A 26,889-nucleotide genomic window follows, 5' to 3' on the forward strand; every position below is an offset into this window, starting at 1 on the left:
CTCTATTTGGGTCACTACAGAAATTACTGTTATAATCACAAAATAACACAATATGGGAAATAGAAAAGTCTAGAAAGGCTATAGAGCAACATTTGATCATGAGATTTATTTTCAAAGAAGAATAGTGCTAGAATTCTTACTCTTAACACAACAAGTTTGAATTTCATTATGTACAATGGTCTTTGTAGATAGAAAAACAATTCCATCTATGACGCTGCACAATTTAAAGTGGTAAAAGACAGTACTAAATAGGTCACCACACCTGTAACAGCAAATGGATATAGAAAAAGGTACAATCTCACTTTGCGCTTCAAATGTCCAACAATTCAACTGATCCTCACGTTGGAAACAAATGATGTAAGTAATAACTATCACATGAAAAAAGAGGATAAACAGATATATAGTGTAATACTGTAAAATCAATTTGATTTCTACCAGTGCACGGAAAAGATGGCTGTGCAAAAGAGTCCCAACAGATTTCCAGACTCCACCTTCTATAAGCAGACACCCGAAATGGTGATGGATATAGACTACCACAGATTCTTACATGTATGCTTACTTGTAGTAGGCGGATGTGAAGCACATAAACATTTCTTTAGACTTCTAAAACATCTTCACTCGATATGAACAAGGACCATTTTCTCACTTATGTAGAATGTCTGTCACTCACCCAGCTTATCAGAAGCAGGCATTCTACATAAGTGAGACAACCGTCCTTGTTCATATCGAGCGAAGATGTTTTAGAAGTCTAAAGTAACCTTTATATGCTTCACATCTGCCTAGAACAAGTGGGAGTCTATATCCATCACCATTTCGGGTGTCTGCTTATAAGAAGGTGGAGTCTGGAAATCTGTTGGGACTCTTTTGCACAGCCATCTTTTCCATGCACCGGGAGAAATCAAATTGCTTTTACAGTATTAAGGGAGGTACACATGGAGAGATCCATGTTTAAAATCTAAGCAATCTGACTAGATTGCTTAGATTTTAAGCACGGATCTGCCGTGTGTAGGGAGGCCAATCCCGTGCCGTTTTTTCAATCCCGGATTCGGGATTGAAAGACGCTCAATCCCGGGATTCCTGGGATCCCGGGATTGCAGTAGGGATCAGTTAAGAAGGGTGTAGGGATCAGCGCTGGAGGGTAGGTAGCGGTGCGGGAGGGTGTAGGTAGCGGCGCATAAGGGAGGGAGGGTGTAGGTAGCGGTGCGGGAGGGTGTAGGTAGCTGGGCGGCAGGATGTAGATAGCGGTGCGGGAGGGTATAGGTAGCGGGGAGGGCTGGTAGCGGCTCGGGAGGGAGGCTGTTAGCACTGCACGGAGGTAGGGTGAGTATAAGTAATATCACTTACTATTAGGTGGGCGGCATCCATGGACACACTGAACGTGGCGACATTTCAAATGAAGCGCCGGCCGCCAGCCAACCAGAGCTGGCGGACCGGCAGCCAATCAGGGAAGCAGCCGCAACAGTCGCTCCTGATTGGCTGCCGCTGCTGCGGCAGCTTCCCTGATTGGCTGCCGGTCCGCCAGCTCTGATTGGCTGGTGGCAGGCGCCACATTTGAAGTGCCGCCGCATTCAGCGTTTGTCTATGGCTGCCGCTCGCCTAATTGTAAGTAGTATTACTTACACACCCTCCCTCCCGCACATGCGCAGTGTAATCCCGTGAATCCCGGGATTGGATGCTCCAATCCCGGGATTCAAATCCCGGCATTTTTGGGCCCAAATCCCGGGATCCCTAGCAGTGTGTATGCCCCCCCAGCGATAACGATGCGCAGCCCCACGCATCGCTATCGCCGGTGCTCGATTGAGCCTGCATGCAGGCTCTAGCGGGTCGCTCACTTCAGCACTGTGCAGTGACGTGTGGTGGGGTGAGGCAGGTGAGGCAGAGCCTTTCCTGTCATACTTATGTTTGTACCAGAGTTTTGACTGTATAAAGCAGAGCTGGCCAAACCAGTCCTCGAGATCTACCAACAGTTCACATTTTCCAGACCACCTAATTTATGACAGGTGTAGTCATTACTAATTAAGATGTGCTGTATTCATTCCTAACTGACTATTCTACAGATCTCCAGGAGGCCTGAAAAAATAAGAATTTACTTACCGATAATTCTATTTCTCGTAGTCCGTAGTGGATGCTGGGACTTCCTTAAGGACCATGGGGAATAGCGGCTCCGCAGGAGACTGGGCACATCTAAAGAAAGCTTTAGGACTAGCTGGTGTGCACTGGCTCCTCCCCCTATGACCCTCCTCCAAGCCTCAGTTAGGATACTGTGCCCGGACGAGCGTACATAATAAGGAAGGATTTTGAATCCCGGGTAAGACTCATACCAGCCACACCAATCACACCGTACAACCTGTGATCTGAACCCAGTTAACAGTATGATAAACTTAGGAGCCTCTGAAAAGATGGCTCACAACAATAAACAACCCGATTTTTTTGTAACAATAACTATATACAGGTATTGCAGACAATCCGCACTTGGGATGGGCGCCCAGCATCCACTACGGACTACGAGAAATAGAATTATCGGTAAGTAAATTCTTATTTTCTCTGACGTCCTAGTGGATGCTGGGACTTCCTTAAGGACCATGGGGATTATACCAAAGCTCCCAAATGGGCGGGAGAGTGCGGATGACTCTGCATCACCGAATGAGAGAACTCCAGGTCCTCCTCAGCCAGGGTATCGAATTTGTAAATTTTTTGCAAACGTGTTTGCCCCTGACCAAGTAGCTGCTCGGCAAAGTTGTAAAGCCGAGACCCCTCGGGCAGCCACCCAAGATGAGCCCACTTTCCTTGTGGAATGGGCTTTAACAGATTTTGGCTGTGGCAGTCCTGCCACAGAATGTGCAAGCTGAATTGTACTACAAATCCAACGAGCAATCGTCTGCTTAGAAGCAGGAGCACCCAGCTTGTTGGGTGCATACAGGATAAACAGCGAGTCAGATTTTCTGACTCAGGCCGTCCTGGAAACATATATTTTCAGGGCCCTGACTACGTCCAGTAACTTGGAGTCCTCCAAGTCCCTAGTAGCCGCAGGTACCACAATAGGTTGGTTCATGTGAAAACCTGAAACCACCTTAGGGAGAAATTGAGGACGAGTCCTCAATTCTGCCCTGTCTGAATGAAAAATTAGGTAAGGGCTTTTATATGATAAAGCCGCCCATTCTGAGACACGCCTGGCTGAAGCCAGGGCTAACAGCATTACCACTTTCCATGTGAGATATCTCAAGTCCACAGTGGTGAGTGGTTCCACCAATGTGATTTTAGGAACCCTAAAACTACATTTGAGAACCCAAGGTGCCACTGGTGGCACAAAAGGAGGCTGTATATGCAGTACCCCCTTGACAAACGTCTGAACTTCAGGCACTGAAGCCAGTTCTTTCTGGAAGAAGATCGACAGGGCCGAAATTTGAACCTTAATGGATCCTAATTTTAGGCCCATAGACAGTCCTGCTTGCAGGAAATGTAAGAAACGACCCAGTTGAAATTCCTCTGTGGGGGCCTTCTTGGCCTCACACCACGCAACATATTTTCGCCAAATGCGGTGATAATGTTTCGCGGTTAGATCCTTCCTGGCTTTGATCAGGGTAGGGATGACTTCATCTGGAATGCCTTTTTCCATCAGGATCCGGCGTTCAACCGCCATGCCGTCAAACGCAGCCGCGGTAAGTCTTGGAACAGACAAGGTCCCTGCTGGAGCAGGTCCTTTCTTAGAGGTAGAGGCCACGGATCCTCCGTGAGCATCTCTTGCAGTTCCGGGTACCAAGTTCTTCTTGGCCAATCCGGAGCCACGAGTATAGTTCTTACTCCTCTCTTTCTTATGATTCTCAGTACTTTTGGTATGAGAGGCAGAGGAGGGAACCCATACACCGACTGGTACACCCACGGTGTTACCAGAGCGTCCACCGCTATTGCCTGAGGGTCCCTTGACCTTGCGCAATATCTGTCCAGTTTCTTGTTGAGACGGGACGCCATCATGTCCACCTTTGGTTTTTCCCAACGGTTTACAATCAGTTGGAAGACTTCTGGGTGAAGTCCCCACTCCCCCGGGTGGAGGTCGTGCCTGCTGAGGAAGTCTGCTTCCCAGTTGTCCACTCCCGGAATGAACACTGCTGACAGTGCTATTACATGATTTTCCGCCCAGCGGAGAATCCTTGCAGCTTCTGCCATTGCCCTCCTGCTTCTTGTGCAGCCCTGTCTGTTTACGTGGGCGACAGCCGTGATGTTGTCCGACTGGATCAATACCGGTTGACCCTGAAGCAGAGGCTTTGCTTGACTTAGGGCATTATAAATGGCCCTTAGTTCCAGGATATTTATGTGAAGTGATGTCTCCAGGCTTGACCATAAGCCCTGGATATTCCTTCCCTGTGTGACTGCTCCCCAGCCTCGCAGGCTGGCATCCGTGGTCTCCAGGACCCAGTCCTGAATGCCGAATCTGCGGCCCTCTAGAAGATGAGCACTCTGCAACCACCACAGGAGGGACACCCTTGTCCTTGGTGACAGGGTTATCTGCTGATGCATCTGAAGATGCGACCCGGACCATTTGTCCAGTAGGTTCCACTGGAAAGTTCTTGCGTGGAATCTGCCGAATGGGATTGCTTCGTAGGAAGCCACCATTTTTACCCAGAACCCTTGTGCATTGATGCACTGAGACTTGGTTCGGTTTTAGGAGGTTCCTGACTAGCTCGGATAACTCCCTGGCTTTCTCCTCCGGGAGAAACACCGTCTTTCTGGACTGTGTCCAGGATCATCCCTAGGAACAGAAGACAAGTCGTCGGAACCAGCTGCGATTTTGGAATATTGAGAATCCAATCGTGCTGCCGCAACACTACCTGAGATAGTGCTACACCGACCTCCAACTGTTCCCTGGATCTTACCCTTATCAGGGAATCGTCCAAGTAAAGGATAACTAAAATTCCCTTCCTTCGAAGGAATATCATCATTTCGGTCATTACTTCAGTAAAGACCCGGGGTACCGTGGACCATCCCTACGGCAGCGTCTGAACTGATAGTGACAGTTCTGTACCATAACCTGAGATACCCTTGGTGAGAAGGGTAAATTTTGACTTGAAGGTAAGCATCCTTGATGTCCCGAGACATCATGTAATCCCCTTCTTCCAGGTTCGCAATCACTGCTCTGAGTGACTCAATCTTGAATTTGAACCTCTGTATGTAAGTGTTCAAAGATTTTAGATTTTAGAATCGGTCTCACCGAGCCGTCTGGCTTCGGTACCACAATAGTGTGGAATAATACCCCGTTCCTTGTTGCAGGAGGGGTACCTTGATTTTCACCTGCTGGGAATACAGCTTGTGAATGGCTTCCAAAACTGCCTCCCTGTCGGTAAAACAGACTTTTGGAAACGGCGAGGAGAATACGTCTCGAATTCCAATTTGTACCCCTGAAATATTACCTGAAGGATCCAGGGGTCTACTTGCGAGTGAGCCCACTGCGCACTGAAATTCATTGAGAACGGGCCCCCACCGTGCCTGAGCTTGTAAAGCCCTAGCGTTTGAGAGCTTGTCAGAGGCGGGAAAGGGTTTCTGTTCCTGGGAACTGGCTGATCTCCGCAGCCTTTTTCCTCTCCCTCTGTCACGCGCAGAAAAGAGGAACCCTTTTGTCCGCTTGCCAACAAGGCCTGCGCCTGATAATACGGCGTCTTATTTTGAGAGGCGACCTGGGGTACAAACGTGGATATCCCAGCTGTTGCCGTGGCCACCCAGTCTGAAAGACCGACCCCAAATGTCCTCTTTTTTAAGGCAATACTTCCAAATGCCGTTTGGAATCCGCATCACCTGACCACTTTACTGGTAGAATTGGACAACACACTTATACTTGATGCCAGTCGGCAAATATTCCGCTGTGCATCATGCATATATAGAAATGCATCTTTTAATTGCTCTATAAGCAATAATATACTGTCCTTATCTAGGATATCAATCAGTCAGGGAATCCGACCACGCCAATCCAGCACTGCACATCCAGGCTGAGGCGATTGCTGGTCGCAGTATAACACCAGTATGTGTGTAAATACATTTTAGGATACCCTCCTGCTTTCTATCAGCAGGATCCTTAAGGAGAGGGTAGAGCCCTTGTTCTTGCAAGCGTGTGAGCGCCTTATCCCCCCTAGGGGGTGTTTCCCAACGCACCCTAACCTCTGGCGGGAAAAGGTATACTGCCAATAACTTTTTAGACATTATCAATTGTTATCGGGGGGAAACCCACGCATCATCACACACCTCATTTTATTTCTCAGATTCAGGAAAACTACAAGTAGTTTTTCCTCACCGACATAATACCCCTTTTTGGTGGTACTCGTATTATCAGAAATGTGTAACCATTTTCCTTTGCCTCAATCATGTAACGTGTGGCCCTATTGGAAAACACGGTTGTCTCTTCACCGTCGACACAGGAGTCAGTATCTGTGCCGGCGTCTGTATCTGCCATCTGAGGTAACGGGCGCTTTAGAGCCCCTGACGGCCTATGAGACGTCTGGACATAAACAAGCTGAGTAGCCGGCTGTCCCATGTCAACAATTGTCTTTTATACAGAGCTGACACTGTCACGTAATTTTCAACAGTACATCCACTCAGGTGTCGACCCCCTTGGGGGTGACCTCACTATTACAGACACTCTGCTCCGTCTCCACATAATTTTTCTCCTCATACATGTCGACACAAACGTACCGACACACAGCACACACACAGGGAATGCTCTGATAGAGGACAGGACCCCACTAGCCCTTTGGGGAGACAGAGGGAGAGTTTGCCAGCACACACCAGAGCGCTATATATATACAGGGATAACCTTATATAAGTGTTTTTCCCCTTATAGCTGCTGTATTGTTTTATACTGCGCCTAATTTGCGCCCCCCTCTCTTTTTTTAACCCTTTCTGTAGTGTAGTGACTGCAGGGGAGAGACAGGGAGCTTCCCTCCAACGGAGCTGTGAGGGAAAATGGCGCCAGTGTGCTGAGGAGATAGGCTCCGCCCCCTTATCGGCGGCCTTATCTCCCGTTTTTCTGTACATTTTTGGCATGGGTAAATGCATCCATATAGCCCAGGAGCTATATGTGATGCATCTTTTGCCATCTAAGGTGTTTTCATTGCGTCTCAGGGCGCCCCCACCCAGCGCCCTGCACCCTCAGTGACCGGAGTGTGAAGTGTGCTGAGAGCAATGGCGCACAGCTGCAGTGCTGTGCGCTACCTTATCTGAAGACAGGAACGTCTTCTGCCGCCGCTTTCTCCGGACCTCTTCGCTCTTCTGGCTCTGTAAGGGGGCCGGCGGCGCGGCTCCGGGACCCATCCAGGCTGAACCTGTGATCGTCCCTCTGGAGCTAATGTCCAGTAGCCAAGAAGCCCAATCCACTCTGCACGCAGGTGAGTTCGCTTCTTCTCCCCTTAGTCCCTCATAGCAGTGAGCCTGTTGCCAGCAGGACTCACTGAAAATAAAAAACCTAAAACTAACTTTTCACTAAGCAGCTCAGGAGAGTCACCTAGTTTGCACCCTTCTCGTTCGGGCACAGAAATCTAACTGAGGCTTGGAGGAGGGTCATAGGGGGAGGAGCCAGTGCACACCAGCTAGTCCTAAAGCTTTCTTTAGATGTGCCCAGTCTCCTGCAGAGCCGCTATTCCCCATGGTCCTTAAGGAAGTCCCAGCATCCACTAGGACGTCAGAGAAACATGAACTGTTGGTAGATCTCGAAGACCGGTTTGACCAGCCCTGGTATAAGGTATATGAAAAATACAAAGAATGTGTTTGAAATGTATTCTATGCATTATTCTAATAATTTTTAAAGCCAAAACTCTGGAGTAAAAAATCTATGGCAGGTGAAGCACTGCTTTTCCCCACATCTCTGATCAAAACTCACCAAATTTCCAGGAGTTTATACTGCTGCACCTTTGTATAATGACCAGATGTACCCTTTGCTCATATTTTGTGTGTAAATCTAAGATCGCTCAGCACATATCTCTCCCGTCAGTAACCCTCTTTACACTACACATCTGATTATCCTCTTATTTCATGTGATCGTCATTGGGCCATACAACACTGATCTTTGTAACCGTTGATTAAGCAGTTCTGTTGTTAACAATGTTGCAATACAGTATATCTAGAAAAATACATCATTCTAATACCAGATTTGTGCTCTAAAATTATTACAATTGCATGAGAACTTAGAAATGTTGCGGGGTACACTGGGCTCCACAAGGATAGACATAGGGGGTGTAGAGTAGGATCTTGATCCGAGGCACCAACAGGCTGAAAAGCTTTGACTGTTCCCAGAATGCATAGCGCCGCCTCCTCTATAACCCCCGCCTTCCTGCACAGGAACTCAGTAATGTAGTTGGTGCCGCAGATAGCAGGCATATAACAGAGGGGCTGCTCTGGGCAGCTCTAAGAAGAGCTTTTTTGAAGAAAAAGTGAAGACTACAAGGGCAGCAACGGTGTGTAAATGTCAGGAGACATTCACTGCTGCAGCTCCAGCTCTCCCCAGCGGCGCTGTACACTCCCGAGCCCTGGTTGCCGGGTAACTACAGCAGGAGGCTCCGGTTTTCTTCCATGGTCAGTCACACACGACCGGGTGGCTCTCCGGTATCGCGTGGCCACGCTTTGGGAGGTAATCTCCTCACAATCTACTGCTGTCACTGATACCTCATCTGATGAAGATGGCACTTACACTGACCCCACAGATTCTGACACAGATACTGCTGATGGAGAGGGTAGTTCACATGTGGATGCTCCTGATCTTTTGGAGGCTATTAAGTTGATTTTACATATTACGGATGATCCCGAGCCATCCGTCCCTCCTAAGAAACCAGATAGGTTCAAGCGTGAGAAGGTGGCTAAACAAGTTTTACCTCACTCTGACCACCTAGTGGACATACATCAGGAATCCTGGGAATTGTGCCTCAAAAGAAGATGCTGGCTTGCTATCCCTTCGCGCCAGAGCTGTCTAAAAATTGGGAAACGCCTCCTTCAGTAGACTCACATGTGGCTAGGATGGTGGTTTCCTCAGCTCTACCTGTCACTACCGTCACGTCTCTAAAAGAATCTACGGATAAACGTGTGGAGGGTCGTCTGAAAGCAATTTACACCCTCACGGGTGCTGCACAAAGGCCCACTATTGCAGCAACATGGGCTGTAGAGGCTATTGAAGTATGGGCCTTGGAGTTAGAAGCTGAAATCTCTTCTGACCATGCTAGACAATGCTTGTCATATATTGTCACAGCTTCTCACTTTATTAAAGAGGCGGCTTCTGATGCCAGTATCCTAGCGGCCAAGGCCTCTACTACGTCAGTCCTGGCTCGCCGGATATTGTGGCTGAGATCCTGGTCTGTGGATCTGGACTCTAGAAAAACCCTGGAGGTACTCCCTTTCCAGGGAGATATTCTGTTTGGGGAGGACTTAAATAAGATTGTGGCTGACTTGGCTACTGCCAAAACTGCCTGTCTGCCAAGTACCGCTCCTTCTGTCTCGAAGGCTAAAGGTACTTCCTTTCGCCCCTTTCGTCAATCAGGTAAAGTAAAAGGTCAGGCGTACTTCCAAACCCGGTAAGCCAAAGCCCAAAAGAGCCTGGGAGGTCCATCAGCCAGCTTCCAAGACTGATAAGCCTGCCGCATGACAGGGCAGGCCTCCCCCTGGGGGATCCCAGGGAGGGGGGCCAGCTTCTAGGGTATACCCAGAAATGGTTGAAAACCACTTCAGATGCCTGGGTACGGGAAGTCGTCACTCGAGGTTACGCCAGAGCCTTCAAAAACCGACCCCCTCATCGATTTTGCCGGAAAGACGTCCCGTTGGACTAGACAAAGGCAAACACTCTACATTCGGTGGTACAGAGCCTCCTGGATACAGGAGTCATAGTACAGGTGCCTCTTGGGCTGGGGGTACTATTCTCCGCTGTTTCTAGTCCCGAAACTGAATGGGTCTTCCCGACCCATTCTCAACCTCAAGGCATTGAACAGGTTTCTGAAAGTTTCCAAGTTCTGTATGGAAACCCTTCGCTCTATAGTTCTGGCCTTGGAACCTGGGGATTACATGGTCTCCCTGGACATATGGGATGCTTACCTGCATATTCCTATAGCAGCGTCACATCACCAATACCTGAGGTTTGCGATTGGCAACCTCCATTACCATTTTTGGGCATTACCTTTTGGTTTAACTATGGCTCCTCGAGTCTTCACCAAAATTATGGTGGTGATGACGGTGGTACTCCGCCATCAAGGGGTCAGGATACTGCCGTATCTGGACGACTTATTAATCCTGGAAAATTCCCCAGAACTTTTCCTATGTCATCTGGATATGACTGTCTGGTTTCTACAAGCTCATCAACTGGAAGAAATCCTACCTGGTCCCAGCTCAGAGCATGGTGCACCTAGGAGCACTATTGGACACTCACAACCAGAGGTTGTTTTTGTCTCAGGAGAAAGTCTTGAAGCTTCAGGACAGGATTTGTTGCTTCCTTTCTCGTCCACAAGTGTCGATACATTCGGCGATGCAGGTGCTGGGCCTCATGGTGTCAGCATTCGACATGGTGGAGTATGCTCAATTCCATTCTCGCCCCCTCCAGAGGCTGATTCTAGGCAAGTGGGATGGCCTACCTCCCGGATCAGGTCTCACATGATATCATTGGCTCCGGAGGTCCGCCTGTCGCTGCTCTGGTGGCTCCAGGATCGACAATTGTGCAGGGGCTGTCCCTTCTGGATATCGAACTAGGTCCTGTTGATGACAGATGCCAGTCTAAGAGGTTGGGGCGCGGTGCTGGAGCAACACTCCCCTCAGGGTCGGTGGACCAAGGAGGAATCCCTCCTCTCGATCAATTCTGGAATTGCGGGGGGTCTTCAATGCGTTGAACCTGGCCCAGCATTTATTTCAGAACCAATAATATATATGCAAGTGCGCGACCAACAGCAGCAGGTAAGAGGAAGGTCAATTCCTCAAAAACTAAACAATAGATAGAGAGAAATGAGTACCAGCGCTGGCTGTGCAAGTCAATATTAAAATTAAAAATACATTAACAATAAATTAATAATAATAATGATAATAAGGATGGTGTGTTCTTATGTAAAAAAGTAACAATTTATTTATATATCATATATAACATTGCTAAAAAGAAGGAATTCCTTTTGCCACAAGATGGCAGTAAAATAAGATATATCTTTATCTGGTAAAACTTTCATGGGTTTCACAATCTCCTATATTAGAATTTGTCCATTCCTAGGCTAGGACAGCCTCCCTTTGTGCAATTCACTGTAGATAAATAGTTACCGGGTCCCCACGTTGGTAAGCATCAGCCTTGGAGCAAGTCCGTTTGTAGCTGTAGGGGTGCTGGTTAGACCGGTTAGGTGATTTGATTCAGTGATGGGAGCGAGGTCCAAAAGATGTGCCGAAGGATGACAAGGCTTTGGCAGGCCAATGGAGAGTGAAGTCCAGATTGAATAAAGTAAGCTCAACGCGTTTCACTGGTACAATCCAGCTTCCTCAGGAGCATATGATCCATAGGTATGGGATCTCATATTTATACCCTGCTTAATGAACTCAATAAGCACCATCTGTTTAGGTAATTATTAATACATAAGAACAAAACCATCCAAAATAATATAAAAACTAACACCCATAAACATAGTCTTAATGTTAATCTAAAGGTTATATTTAATCAAAAAAACGAGTATTATAACTTCATTTATACAAGAAAAGAATATAAGATAGTGCCGGTCACGTGACATGTCTCATCACGTGATCGGCATGAGAGCAGTCCAATTGGTCCGAATTGGGTAACAACGGTCACATGGTCTCTCCCATGTGACCGTATACATAGATCCCCTTCTTGCGAGGTACTTCCCTATCTCTGAATAAGACTCGGCACTCCACCGTCTCATTGGTGGTTCTATACCACCTGATGTTGCGCCCACGTGACGCGCGTCATTGTCCGTCTTTGCGCGAGCGCAATAAGCATGCCGTAGATTCCCCTTCACAATGGAGACCCGGAAGTTTATAGGGCTTCCTCATTAAGGAGTTTAGGCCGCCCCGGACTTCCCCTGTGTTCCTCTCTGGATTCCCAGGTAGTCATGGCAACACGTTCGGCGTGACTGACCCTTCCAGCTTAGATCGGATTACTATGTTTCATTATTAAAAACTTCTTTTGACGGTAAAGACAATGATCCATAGAAAAGACATAGAAAATTTATAAAAGACAACTATCCTTCCCTTTTAGCAAATATGTACATATTCTTCATAATCTCATATATGTCACATTGTGGACCCACATGGAATTACAGATTTTTGAATATTGTTACAATTGGAAGAACAGACAAGATATTTGTATACATTAAGATGCTGAATTTTTGATACACATATAATTAACTGTAGATAACACCCTAAACATTAAATCATGTTAATTGATTAATTATAATTATTCTTAGACCTAAATGACAGAGTTCAGTTCTATAGCCTCGTTTAGTCCATCTGGATGTAGCGAATTGTATTTGAGCATCCAGAAGACTTCCCTACGGCATAATTGGTTAAACCTATCACCTCCTCTATCTGTTGGTATGATATGTTCAAGGCTAATGATGGAAAGGCAAGCAGGATTACTTTCATGTTTATCAGAGTAGTGTCGTGAGACACTATGGGTCTCTATTTTACGTAATATGTTTCGACGATGTTCCATAAAACGTGTGTGTAACGCTCTCGTAGTTCTGCCTACATAGTTTAGGCCACAGCTACATGTTAACACATAAATCACAAATTTTGAGTCACAATTCATGAAAGATTTGAGGTTGTATTTCTCAGAAGAACCAGGTATAGAAATGTGTGTGGTTTTGCGTTCCATGTGATGACACATGGTACATCTATTCTTTCCGCACCTGTGAAATCCTACTGGTTTGGTGGTTAGCCACTCTGCACCATCGCCTCTTTCTTTCGTTACTGCTGGTCTAAAGTGACTGGGGGCCAAAATGGTTTTTAGGGCCCTATTTTTCTTATATATAATTTGTGGCTTATTAGGTAACAGACTCCCCAAGACATTATCCTGTTTAAGTATCCTGTAGTTCTTATTAACAATGGTCTTAATCTCATTGGCACATCTATTATATTTACATATAAAGGCAACTTCTCTATCCTTGGTATCTTTTTCGGCATTTTTATTCTTTGACGGGATGAGTAGGTCTTGTCTATCCATATCTAAAACTTCCTTAAGGGCCTTATCTAGAATATGTTGTGGATATTCCCTATTTATGAAAGAGTCTATAAGTTGATTTGCCTGTGTTTTAAAGATGTCTATATTAGAACAATTGCGTCTAAGTCGCATTAATTGCCCCTTGGGAATATTGTTCTTCCAGGGGGCATAGTGAGCACTTCTATAATGTAAATAAGAGTTGGTGTTAACTGGTTTGATAAAATTGGATGTAATAATTATATTGTCTTTTATCTCGAGGGTCACATCCAGGAAGTTAACACGGTCCCTATCATAAGTGACGGTGAAATTAAGATTGTGCACATTAGACTGTAGGTGAGAAACAAATGCATTAGCTGAGAGAAAATCCCCATCCCAAATAATAAAAAGATCATCTATGTACCGTCCATAGAAAACCAGGTTCGCCTCCCAGTCCGCGCCCCACACGCGGGCATCATCAAAGTCCCCCTTGTAGAGATTGGCGTAACTGGGGGCGAACCTGGTTCCCATGGCGGTACCTGTGAGTTGTAAATAATATTTGTGATTAAAAATAAAATAATTGTGTGTAAGAATGAAAGAAATACATTGAATGAGAAAAGATTGATGCTGTTCGTCAAGAACCTGTGTCTTACGTAACAAATCTGTAATAACTTTGATACCAGTATTATGGGGTATGTTCGTATAAAGAGCCTGGACATCCAGTGTAAGGAAGGCATATGTCTCCTTCCACTGAATGTGTTGAATTTTGTTTAAGAAATCTTTAGTGTCTTTTAAATGTGATTTCAAAAGTGGTACATGTGGTTGAAGAAATGCATCAATATAAAATGAAAGGTTTGATGTGAGTGAATTAATGCCAGAAATAATTGGGCGTCCCGGTGGTGCAGTGAGGGACTTGTGAATCTTTGGAAGAAAATAAAATGTGGGGGTTGTGGGGAATTGTGGTAATAGGAACCGTGATTCGTCCCTGGATATGACCCCCTGATTCAACCCTACTTCCAATAATGTTATCAGTTCTTGAATGAAGTTAGGGGTGGGATCACGGATGAGTACTTTATAGAATTCGGTATTCTCTAATTGGTTTGAGGCCTCATTAAGGTAATATGACCTATTCATTACTACCAAGCCTCCGCCCTTGTCGGCTTCTTTAATAATTATGGATGTATCCTGTGTTAATTCTTTAATGGCTTTCCTCTCTTGTCGGGTAAGGTTAGAAGTATATTTGGAATTATCATTACTCTGTCCTACCAGTTGTTTGAAGTCCTCCAAGGTTACCTAATAAAAAGATTCTATACAACTGCTTTTAAATGAAATAGGAAAAAATTCCGACTTGCATCTGAATTTAAGTCCTTCTCTCTTTACGTCGTATATCTTTTCTTTCGTCCTAGGGGTGTCTTCCTCTGTATGGTTCTCCTCCCATAGTTCTTCAAGCACCGCCAACATAGGGTGGTCAGAGCTGTCCAGCACTATGGGTAGAGAGTCATCATTTTTAGCCAAGAGGTTTTTCTTAGCGAAATACCTCTTTCTACAAAGAGCACGAATGAATCTGTTTAACTCAACATATAGTTCAAAGATATTTGGGCCACTAGATGGAGAAAACTTGAGGCCTTTCTCTAATAGAGAGAGTTCGGACTTGGACAATACTTTATCGGACAGATTAAAAACACTTGATTTGGATGCTGAGGGGTCGGCATTCACATCCTTCTTGGATTTTTTTGTCTTATGTCCTCCTCCTCTACATCCTCTGTGCTTAAATCTCTGCCTCTTTTTGGGGTGATTTTCTGTTCGGTGTCCAATGTCCACCTTGAGTAAGTTTTCGGGCGTGCCCCTAAAAAATTGGTCCTTTGTTCTAGGGGTTCATTGTCTCTGGGGGTGTGTTTACCAAAGTTTTTATTATCATTTTGTCTATTCCTATTTGGTCTATAGGAATTGTATCGGTTTGGAGAGTCTATATAGCTATCTTGATGTTCTGCCAAGGGTTGAAATCTATTCGAATGAGTAAAGTCCCTATAGCCTGAAGACTGATATTCTCGTTTGTGTGTTGTGTATGTGTCAGGGTCTTGGTGTCTACTATCTTTGGAATGGGTGTTCTTGTCAGTATAACTTTGTTTATGTTTAAATGTGCGTACCATGTTGTTCTCGTAATCAGTCAGATCACGTTTAAATTTCTTTTGTTTCATTTCCATCAAGCCTTGTTCAAATTTAATAACCTTTTCATTAATAATCCTGTCTTTCCTTTCAAATATCTCATCATCTCTAGATTTTTCCATTGTCTTTTTAAGTTTGAACAAGGCTTGATGGAAATGAAACAAAAGAAATTTAAACGTGATCTGACTGATTACGAGAACAACATGGTACGCACATTTAAACATAAACAAAGTTATACTGACAAGAACACCCATTCCAAAGATAGTAGACACCAAGACCCTGACACATACACAACACACAAACGAGAATATCAGTCTTCAGGCTATAGGGACTTTACTCATTCGAATAGATTTCAACCCTTGGCAGAACATCAAGATAGCTATATAGACTCTCCAAACCGATACAATTCCTATAGACCAAATAGGAATAGACAAAATGATAATAAAAACTTTGGTAAACACACCCCCAGAGACAATGAACCCCTAGAACAAAGGACCAATTTTTTAGGGGCACGCCCGAAAACTTACTCAAGGTGGACATTGGACACCGAACAGAAAATCACCCCAAAAAGAGGCAGAGATTTAAGCACAGAGGATGTAGAGGAGGAGGACATAAGACAAAAAAATCCAAGAAGGATGTGAATGCCGACCCCTCAGCATCCAAATCAAGTGTTTTTAATCTGTCCGATAAAGTATTGTCCAAGTCCGAACTCTCTCTATTAGAGAAAGGCCTCAAGTTTTCTCCATCTAGTGGCCCAAATATCTTTGAACTATATGTTGAGTTAAACAGATTCATTCGTACTCTTTGTAGAAAGAGGTATTTCGCTAAGAAAAACCTCTTGGCTAAAAATGATGACTCTCTACCCATAGTGCTGGACAGCTCTGACCACCCTATGTTGGCGGTGCTTGAAGAACTATGGGAGGAGAACCATACACAGGAAGACACCCCTAGGACGAAAGAAAAGATATACGACGTAAAGAGAGAAGGACTTAAATTCAGATGCAAGTCGGAATTTTTTCCTATTTCATTTAAAAGCAGTTGTATAGAATCTTTTTATTAGGTAACCTTGGAGGACTTCAAACAACTGGTAGGACAGAGTAATGATAATTCCAAATATACTTCTAACCTTACCCGACAAGAGAGGAAAGCCATTAAAGAATTAACACAGGATACATCCATAATTATTAAAGAAGCCGACAAGGGCGGAGGCTTGGTAGTAATGAATAGGTCATATTACCTTAATGAGGCCTCAAACCAATTAGAGAATACCGAATTCTATAAAGTACTCATCCGTGATCCCACCCCTAACTTCATTCAAGAACTGAAAACATTATTGGAGTTAGGGTTGAATCAGGGGGTCATATCCAGGGACGAATCACGGTTCCTATTACCACAATTCCCCACAACCCCCACATTTTATTTTCTTCCAAAGATTCACAAGTCCCTCACTGCACCACCGGGACGCCCAATTATTTCTGGCATTAATTCACTCACATCAAACCTTTCATTTTATATTGATGCATTTCTTCAACCACATGTACCACTTTTGAAATCACATTTAAAAGACACTAAAGATTTCTTAAACAAAATTCAACACATTCAGTGGAAGGAGACATATGCCTTCCTTACACTGGATGTCCAGGCTCTTTATACGAACATACCCCATAATACTGGTATCAAAGTTATTACAGATTTGTTACGTAAGACACAGGTTCTTGACGAACAGCATCAATCTTTTCTCATTCAATGTATTTCTTTCATTCTTACACACAATTATTTTATTTATAATCACAAATATTATTTACAACTCACAGGTACCGCCATGGGAACCAGGTTCGCCCCCAGTTACGCCAATCTCTACAAGGGGGACTTTGATGATGCCCGCGTGTGGGGCGCGGACTGGGAGGCGAACCTGTTTTTCTATGGACGGTACATAGATGATCTTTTTATTATTTGGGATGGGGATTTTCTCTCAGCTAATGCATTTGTTTCTCACCTACAGTCTAATGTGCACAATCTTAATTTCACCTTCACTTATGATGGGGACCGTGTTAACTTCCTTGATGTGACCCTCGAGATAAAAGACAATATAATTATTACATCCAATTTTATCAAACCAGTTAACACCAACTCTTATTTACATTATAGAAGTGCTCACTATGCCCCCTGGAAGAACAATATTCCCAAGGGGCAATTAATGCGACTTAGACGCAATTGTTCTAACATAGACATCTTTAAAACACAGGCAAATCAACTTATAGACTCTTTCATAAATAGGGAATATCCACAACATATTCTAGATAAGGCCCTTAAGGAAGTTTTAGATATGGATAGACAAGACCTACTCATCCCGTCAAAGAATAAAAATGCCGAAAAAGATACCAAGGATAGAGAAGTTGCCTTTATATGTAAATATAATAGAGGTGCCAATGAGATTAAGACCATTGTTAATAAGAACTACAGGATACTTAAACAGGATAATGTCTTGGGGAGTCTGTTACCTAATAAGCCACAAATTATATATAAGAAAAATAGGGCCCTAAAAACCATTTTGGCCCCCAGTCACTTTAGACCAGCAGTAACGAAAGAAAGAGGCGATGGTGCAGAGTGGCTAACCACCAAACCAGTAGGATTTCACAGGTGCGGAAAGAATAGATGTACCTTGTGTCATCACATGGAACGCAAAACCACACACATTTCTATACCTGGTTCTTCTGAGAAATACAACCTCAAATCTTTCATGAATTGTGACTCAAAATTCGTGATTTATGTGTTAACATGTAGCTGTGGCCTAAACTATGTAGGCAGAACTACGAGAGCGTTACACACACGTTTTATGGAACATCGTCGAAACATATTACGTAAAATAGAGACCCATAGTGTCTCACGACACTACTCTGATAAACATGAAAGTAATCCTGCTTGCCTTTCCATCATTAGCCTTGAACATATCATACCAACAGATAGAGGAGGTGATAGGTTTAACCAATTATGCCGTAGGGAAGTCTTCTGGATGCTCAAATACAATTCGCTACATCCAGATGGACTAAACGAGGCTATAGAACTGAACTCTGTCATTTAGGTCTAAGAATAATTATAATTAATCAATTAACATGATTTAATGTTTAGGGTGTTATCTACAGTTAATTATATGTGTATCAAAAATTCAGCATCTTAATGTATACAAATATCCTGTCTGTTCTTCCAATTGTAACAATATTCAAAAATCTGTAATTCCATGTGGGTCCACAATGTGACATATATGAGATTATGAAGAATATGTACATATTTGCTAAAAGGGAAGGATAGTTGTCTTTTATAAATTTTCTATGTCTTTTCTATGGATCATTGTCTTTACCGTCAAAAGAAGTTTTTAATAATGAAACATAGTAATCCGATCTAAGCTGGAAGGGTCAGTCACGCCGAACGTGTTGCCATGACTACCTGGGAATCCAGAGAGGAACACAGGGGAAGTCCGGGGCGGCCTAAACTCCTTAATGAGGAAACCCTATAAACTTCCGGGTCTCCATTGTGAAGGGGAATCTACGGCATGCTTATTGCGCTCGCGCAAAGACGGACAATGACGCGCGTCACGTGGGCGCAACATCAGGTGGTATAGAACCACCAATGAGATGGTGGAGTGCCGAGTCTTATTCAGAGATAGGGAAGTACCTCGTAAGAAGGGGATCTATGTATACGGTCACATGGGAGAGACCATGTGACCGTTGTTACCCAATTCGGACCAATGGGACTGCTCTCATGCCGATCACGTGATGAGACATGTCACGTGACCGGCACTATCTTATATTCTTTTCTTGTATAAATGAAGTTATAATACTCGTTTTTTTTGATTAAATATAACCTTTAGATTAACATTAAGACTATGTTTATGGGTGTTAGTTTTTATATTATTTTGGATGGTTTTGTTCTTATGTATTAATAATTACCTAAACAGATGGTGCTTATTGAGTTCATTAAGCAGGGTATAAATATGAGATCCCATACCTATGGATCATATGCTCCTGAGGAAGCTGGATTGTACCAGTGAAACGCGTTGAGCTTACTTTATTCAATCTGGACTTCACTCTCCATTGGCCTGCCAAAGCCTTGTCATCCTTCGGCACATCTTTTGGACCTCGCTCCCATCACTGAATCAAATCACCTAACCGGTCTAACCAGCACCCCTACAGCTACAAACGGACTTACTCCAAGGCTGATGCTTACCAACGTGGGGACCCGGTAACTATTTATCTACAGTGAATTGCACAAAGGGAGGCTGTCCTAGCCTAGGAATGGACAAATTCTAATATAGAAGATTGTGAAACCCATGAAAGTTTTACCAGATAAAGATATATCTTAATTTTACTGCCATCTTGTGGCAAAAGGAATTCCTTCTTTTTAGCAATGTTATATATGATATATAAATAAATTGTTACTTTTTTACATAAGAACACACCATCCTTATTATCATTATTATTATTAATTTATTGTTAATGTATTTTTAATTTTAATATTGACTTGCACAGCCAGCGCTGGTACACATTTCTCTCTATTTATTTCAAGTACAGTCGGACAATGACACGACAGTGGCTTACATAAATCATCAAGGCGGCACTTGAAGCCGTTTGGCAATGAAGGAAGTCTCACGGATTCTACATTGGGCGGAACACCATCTACCGGCCATATCGGCAATATTCATTCCGGGAGTCCTGAATTGGGAAGCAGACTTTCTCAGTCGTCAGGACGTACATGCCGGCGAGTAGGGCCTCCATCCAGAAGTGTTTCAACTCCTAGTGGAAAAGTGGGGCCTTCCAAACTTAGTTCTGATGGTGTCTCGACACAATCACAAGGTTCCGGTCTTTGGAGTAAGGACAAGGGATCCTCAAGCAACATTCGTGGATGCGCTGGCAGTGCCGTGGAGGTTTCGGCTGCTGTACGTGTTCCCATCGGTGTCATTCCTGCCCAGGTTAATTCGGAAGGTTCAAGCAAGAAAAAGGAAATCTGCTTCACATAGCTCCAGCGTGGCCCAGACGGCACTGGTTCTCAGACCTGCAGGGTCTATCGTCAGAGCGTCCACTTCTACTTCCACAATGCCCAGACCTCTTTGTTCAGGGCCCCTGTGTCTACTAGGACCTAACCCGGCTGTCTTTGATGGCGTGGCTCTTGAAGCTTCCGTCTTGAGGGCTAAAGGGTTTTCTGAGGCGGTCATTCAAACTATGTTGCGGGCCCGGAAACCGGCTTCGGCTCGGATTTACTATAGGGTCTGACATTCTTACTTTGTTTGGTGAGCATCTAACGATTATGACGCTTCCAACTTTAGTATAGCCAAGTTGTTGGCTCAGGGTATGTTGCGTATCCAACCTCCCCATGTCCTACCTGTGGCTCCTTGGGACTTGTCGGTGGTTTTGGAGGCGTTTCAAGAGTCTCCGTTTGAACCTCTTGGTTCAGCTGATCTTAAGTGGTCTTAAGGTGGTGTTTCTGCTGGCTATTGCTTCAGCTAGAAGAGTGTCGTATTTGGGTGCCTTGTCTTGTAGTTCCCTGTATCTGATATTTCACCATGACCGGGCGGTTCTTAGGACCCGTCCCTGATATTTATCTAAGGTGGTTTCTTCGTTCCACCTTAACCAGGAGATTGTGGGGCCGGCACTTGTTTCTCCTGATCTGTCTCCCAAAGAGCGGATTTTGGATGTGATACGGGCTTTCCGTATCTATGTGAAGAGAACTGCTTTGATTAGAAAATCTGATTCTCTTTGTGCTGTTTGGATTTCACAAATGGGGCTGGCCTGCTCACAAACAGACTTTGGCCAGATGGATTAGAATGGTGAGTGCACATGCTTATGTGAAGGCTGGTCTATCAGCTCCTGCTCACATTACGGCCCATTCTACTCAGTCTACCCGCCGTGGTGCAACCCTTGAACAATTGTGCAAGGCGGATACGTGGTCCTCTGTGAACACATTCATAAGGTTCTATGCCTTCGATACTGCCGCTTCCCAGGATGCTTCCTTTGGACGCAGGGTTCTTGTGCCCACTACAGTGCGTCCCCTCCCATAAGGAACTGCTTTAGGACCTCCCATATGTCTATCCTTGTGGAGCCCAGTGTACCCCGCAGTAGAAAACGAGTTTTATGGTAAGAACTTACCTTTGCTAAAACTCTTTCTGTGAGGTACACTGGACTTCACAAGGCGCCCACCCTGACGCACTTAGCTTCTTTGGGTTGGTATGGCATTAGTCGCTGACACTTCTCCTGTCGTGAGAGTGTGGTGTATGTGGCTACTAACTGTTGTTGTCTCTTTTCCTGCTACTGCATTAGGCTGTTTAACTAAAAACTGAGCTCCTGTGCAGGGAGGCGGGGTTATAGGAGGCAGCGCTATGCATTCTGGGAACAGTCAAAGCTTTTCAGCCTGTTGGTGCCTCGGATCAAGATCCTACTCTACTCCCCCTATGTCTATCCTTGTGGAGCCCAGTGTACCTCGCAGAAAGAGTTTTAACAAAGGTAAGTTCTTACCATAAAACTCATTTTTGCTACATACAACAACTTTTGGACTTTAGAATCAGGCCCTGTCTATTACATAGTAACATATAGTAATATAGTTTCTGAGGTTGAAAAAAGACAATTTGTCCATCAATTTCAACCTATTAGTGGTCTCCTACACTGTATTATTTTTAGGACTTTATCTGCGAATGTCGGCCATTTTATTCCTATTTTTTAACTATAGTTCGTGATCTACCCACCATAACCCTGTATATCATTGTCCATTAGGAATTTATCTAGTCCATTCTTAAAAGTAATGACAGAGTCCACCATTACTACTTTCTCAGGCAGGGAATTCCAAATACGTATTGTCCTTACTATGAAGAAACCTTTTCATCTCTATATGCGAAATCTCCTCTTCTCTAACCACACAGATGTCACCATTTCCTCTGTGTTGATTTTACCAAAAATAAATCTCCTGCAAGCTCTGTGTATTGACCCCATATATATTTGTAAATGTTACTCGTGTCCCATCTTAATGTCCTCTTTTCCAGTGTGAACATGCCTAGATTAGCAAGCCTTTCCTCGTATTATAGCATCTCCATCTTCTTGATCAATTTGGTCGCCTGTCTCTAAACCTTTTCTAGTTCCAGGATATCCTTTGGTAGTATGGTGCCCAAAATTGTGCTCATTATTCGAGATGTGTCCTCACTAGGGATTTATATAATGGGAGAATAACACCCTCATCCCTTGCATCAATTCCATGCTTTATGCATGCTAATACCTTGTTTGCTTTCTTTAGTGCAATCCTACTTTGGGTACTACTGCTAAGTTTGTTATCTATGTGAACACCTAAGTCTATTTCCATTACAGAATCCCCTAGTTTTACCTCATTTAATATATATGTGGTATTTTTGTTCTTGCTACCAAAGTTCATTACCTTACACTTGTCTGTATTGAACCTCATTCTCCATTTTGCTGCCCATGCACCATGCTCTCTAGACCTACTGCTAAACCATTTATGAAAATGTTGAACAATTGTGGTCCAAGTACAGACCCTTGTGGCATGCCACTTAGTACTTCAGTCCAATTCAAAAAAGTTGCATTTACTGTACCACAACTCGCTGCTCCCTATTATCCAACCAACTTTTAACCTAGGTGCATATTGTGCTTCCTAGCCCCAGTTCTTGTAACTTATATATAAGTCTCATGTGTGGTACTGTGTCGAAAGCTTTAGCAAAATCTAAAAAGATTATATCCACCTCCTTTCTCTGATCTAGGCTCGCACTGTTTCATAAAAGCCTAATAAGTTTGTTTGACATAATCTATCCTTTACAAGTCCATGTTGATTCCTATTAATAACCTTATTGGCTTCAAGGAACTTCTTTAAACTATCCCTTAAAATACCTTGCAGTACTTTCCTCACTATAGATGTAAGACTTACTGGTCTATAATTACCCGGTTCAGATTTACTTCCCTTTTTGAATATTGGCACAACTTCCGCTATACGCCAGTCTTTGGGAACCATGCCTGATGTAAGTGAGTCTTTGAAAATCAAAAACAGCGGTCTTGCTAGTTTGGAGTGTAGCTCCATGAGATCCCTTGGGTGAATTGGAATGGAGTACGGTGTATTTCCGTCGGATGCTGTGTCATGTATTGAGTTTAAAGAAAAAAAAATTGTTGGTTTTACGCTATGAGGTGCACTCTCTTTATATTTGATTACTATATATATATATATATATATATATATACATACTGTGTGTATATATATATATATATATATATATATATATATATACACACTAACTTCTGCCTGCAGCTTTGCCTGCAAGCATTTCATATTTAATGTAGTACTTTGCAAGTTTACTGTAGGGCCTCCTTGTATAAAGGTCTGCATTCCTGCTCTCTTTTGTGTGAATGAGGACCCATAATTTCTGATGCAGCCCTGAATGCACTTTCCCACACCTTGGATTTCATTTAACTAAAATATCCACCTTTATGCACCTAGCCCACACTCAGCAAAGAATATCCCCAGTCCATCCAGGTCCTGAATGACACAACCCTGGAGACACCATTTACATTTGCAAATATGCCTCTCTGTAAAAGACGGGATCTTGTGGATACACAGTCTCATAAGATAACACCCATTTTATGTAAACTTTTTTTTTTTTTACAGCTACGATGCAAAGTTAATTGATGCAAGAAATGTTGGAATTAAAAAGTCTATTACTTTAAACCTATCATGTGGAGCAATGCAATTCATTGGATTTGCAATCTACAGCCTTTCATTTTGGTATGGAACAAAAATCATTGAAGAAGAGCCAGAAAATTATAGCATTAGCAACGTATTCATTGTAAGTATATTTATGTTTATTTTTGTGTGCTTGTAAATTACTGTGGATGCACAGTAATAAAGCTGAATACAGCTTTTTCTACTTACTCTTGGTGACTACTTAATAAAACTTAAAATTCTCTCCTTGCTTGAGTACACTACATTTTTCAATAGCTTAAAACCCTTTCACACAGAAAATCAAATTGCCGGGTAAAGCATTTGTACCTGGTAATTTGCGGATCAACACAGGTCCTTCTTCTGTGTGAAAAGGCCAACCCGGGTCAAAATTCCTGGGACTCCGACCCTGGTTTTTAATAGAGCTGTGCAGGCTCGGTTTTCTGAAGACAGAGCCCACTTGACCTTCCAGGATCCGAGGGAATCTGAGTCCTGGGTTGGGTTTTCCTGCCAGGTTTGGATTTCAAATTAGGACAAAATGTTATCAGGCCGGCGTCGGATTTCACAGGTTTTGGATTCGATATACAGTAAGTCTCTACAGCAGTGATTTGGGCACCATTTCGCAGCAGATGTTGAGAGCTGTGTGCTGCTGACGGTCTGCGCTGACTCCACTCCAGTGCTGAGCTGACCTATCCACTCCAATGCTGAGCTGACCTACTGTATATGTCCATCCACTCCAGTGCTGAGTTGACCTGTCTGTCCACTCCAGTCCCCTTAGTATTAATAACATTGGCTGAGCTAGATACAGTACAGGCAGTTAGCAAGTCATTGTTTATTATTTTTTGTAGTGCAGGAACTTGGAAGTTACATCTGTTGTCTGAGTGGTGCTGCTAGTGTTGTATTCTTTTGTTTCTGCCTGCAGTGCAGCTTTAACCTTTGGTGCACAGCACGCGGGTGTTTTTTCCTCACTGCCTGCAGTGCAGTCCAGGGCATATATATTTTTGTACAACTGGTGTGGCTGTATGTGCCATGCCACACTACTTTCTCATGAATATAAGCACTGTGAGTCCACAGCATGAATTGTCATTTGCAAAAAAATCAAATAAACAGTGTTTTTTATACAACTTGTCTGTGCTTTAGGTGCTTTACGCAACTGCATTCACATAAATATAAGCACTGTGAGTCCACAGTGTGTGTTGTCATATGTGAAAAAAGTTCAAATAAATGCTTTTTTTTTACAAAACTTTAATGTCCTGTAGCTGCTGTACCCCACTGCATTCACATAAATATAAAGACTGTGAGTCCACAGTGTGAGTTGTCATTTGTGAAAAAGTTCAACTGAATACTTTTTTTTCCACACAACTTGTGTGTGTCTCCACAGGCCATACCGCACTGTGTTCACATAAATATAAGCACTGTTACTCTGCAAGCTATACCCCAATTCACTCTCATAAATATAAGCACTGTGAGTCCTCAGTGTGAGTTATTTGCAAAAAAAAGTTCATATACATACTAGTTTTTTTTTTACAACTTGTGTGTGCTGTAGTTGCTATATCCTACTGCATTCATTATAAGCACTGAATCAATATGGATCACAATCAGTCGATAGAAGAGCAGGAGCAGCAACCAAGTACTAGTGCCTTGGCTGCTGCCAGTCATGATAGTACTACAAAATCTAGTAAAAGTGGTAAAAGGGGCAGACAATTTAGAAAAGGGCACCTAAAATCAAAATCTTTCCAAATGTTTTTTAAAAAAAGGTTAGAAGTCTCACATTTAAAACAGACAAATCAGTGCAAAAAACAGAGAACACTAAGAGGTACATTTACTATAATTCTTGTTCATTCAAGATTGCATTCACAGCATCTCTGTAATTTACTAAACACAAAACATGGTAGTGTTTGCTCAATTCAAACTGAAATACACGGCCAAACAGACATGTACGCATAAATAGACCATTGGCCAGACTTGAAAGGACTTTCCATAGGCATCACTACAACACAGTAATTTACCAAGATTAGTTCCTGCAAACACAACTGTGAATTGGCTAAAATTCACTTTTCATATAGACCTCCTCTTGAGCAACGTATTTAGAGAAATCCAGCCGGATCATTGAGATCCGTGCAGGACTTCTATGTGAATGTATAAGAAAGAGTTAAAATATAAAAAAAAACTGCATGGGTTGCAACCCTCCTACGCATAACCAGCCCCGGGCTTGTTTAGCCAGTCCTAAAAATACAGGGGAAAAAAATGTAAGGTCCCCCATTATTTAAAGAACCAGCACCGGGCTCTTGACCCGATTCTGGATCCAAAAATATGGGGGGAAAGGACATAGCAGCCCTTAATATATTTAAAACCTACACAATGCGTCATTAGTCAAGGAAGAAATGCTGCAGCTTGGGTACACATTTATACTGGTCCCTGCAGCCATAGCATTAAGCCCCCAACCAGTGGGTGCCCTTTCCTTGGTTCCCCGGGGCAGTGGGGACCCACCCAATAAAGGGGTCTTCCCCAGGGCACCCAATTGCCAGGGCTGAAGCCCGGGGCTAACCCCGGCATCCCTTAGTGGTGGATGCCAAGTTGGCAGTCCAATTTGGTGTGAAAATAGAAATAATATTGTGTTTTACTTGTGGAACTAGGAAGGAGAACCACAAGTACCAGCATGCAGGGCATCAAAGGTCTTGCTGGTGCCTGTAGTTCCACTGGTAAAACAAATATTACAATATGTTTTTTCTCCCCATATTTTTGGAACCAGGACTGGTGCAAGAACCCAGAGCTGGTTCTTAAATACATGGGGACCTCACACTTTTTTCCTCCTGTGCTTTTAGATCCAAGACTGGCTCAAAGACCCCAAAGCTGGTTATGCTTATGAGGGGCGACACCAC

At 43.6% G+C, this 26,889-nt stretch overlaps 1 protein-coding gene across 1 annotated transcript in view; it reads left to right on the forward strand.

The window, feature by feature from the left end:
- The window catches only part of LOC134929573 (ATP-dependent translocase ABCB1-like), a 723,752-nt gene that overhangs the window by 106,596 nt on the left and 590,267 nt on the right, over positions 1-26,889 (forward strand). Inside the window, exon 5 of the mRNA XM_063925164.1 lies at positions 23,957-24,134. Within this exon, the coding sequence (XP_063781234.1) occupies positions 23,957-24,134 (178 nt within the window). The remainder of the gene's footprint in view (positions 1-23,956; positions 24,135-26,889) is intronic.

The sequence above is a fragment of the Pseudophryne corroboree genome, chromosome 5 (genome assembly GCF_028390025.1).
Source record: "Pseudophryne corroboree isolate aPseCor3 chromosome 5, aPseCor3.hap2, whole genome shotgun sequence".
Lineage (NCBI taxonomy): Eukaryota > Metazoa > Chordata > Amphibia > Anura > Myobatrachidae > Pseudophryne > Pseudophryne corroboree.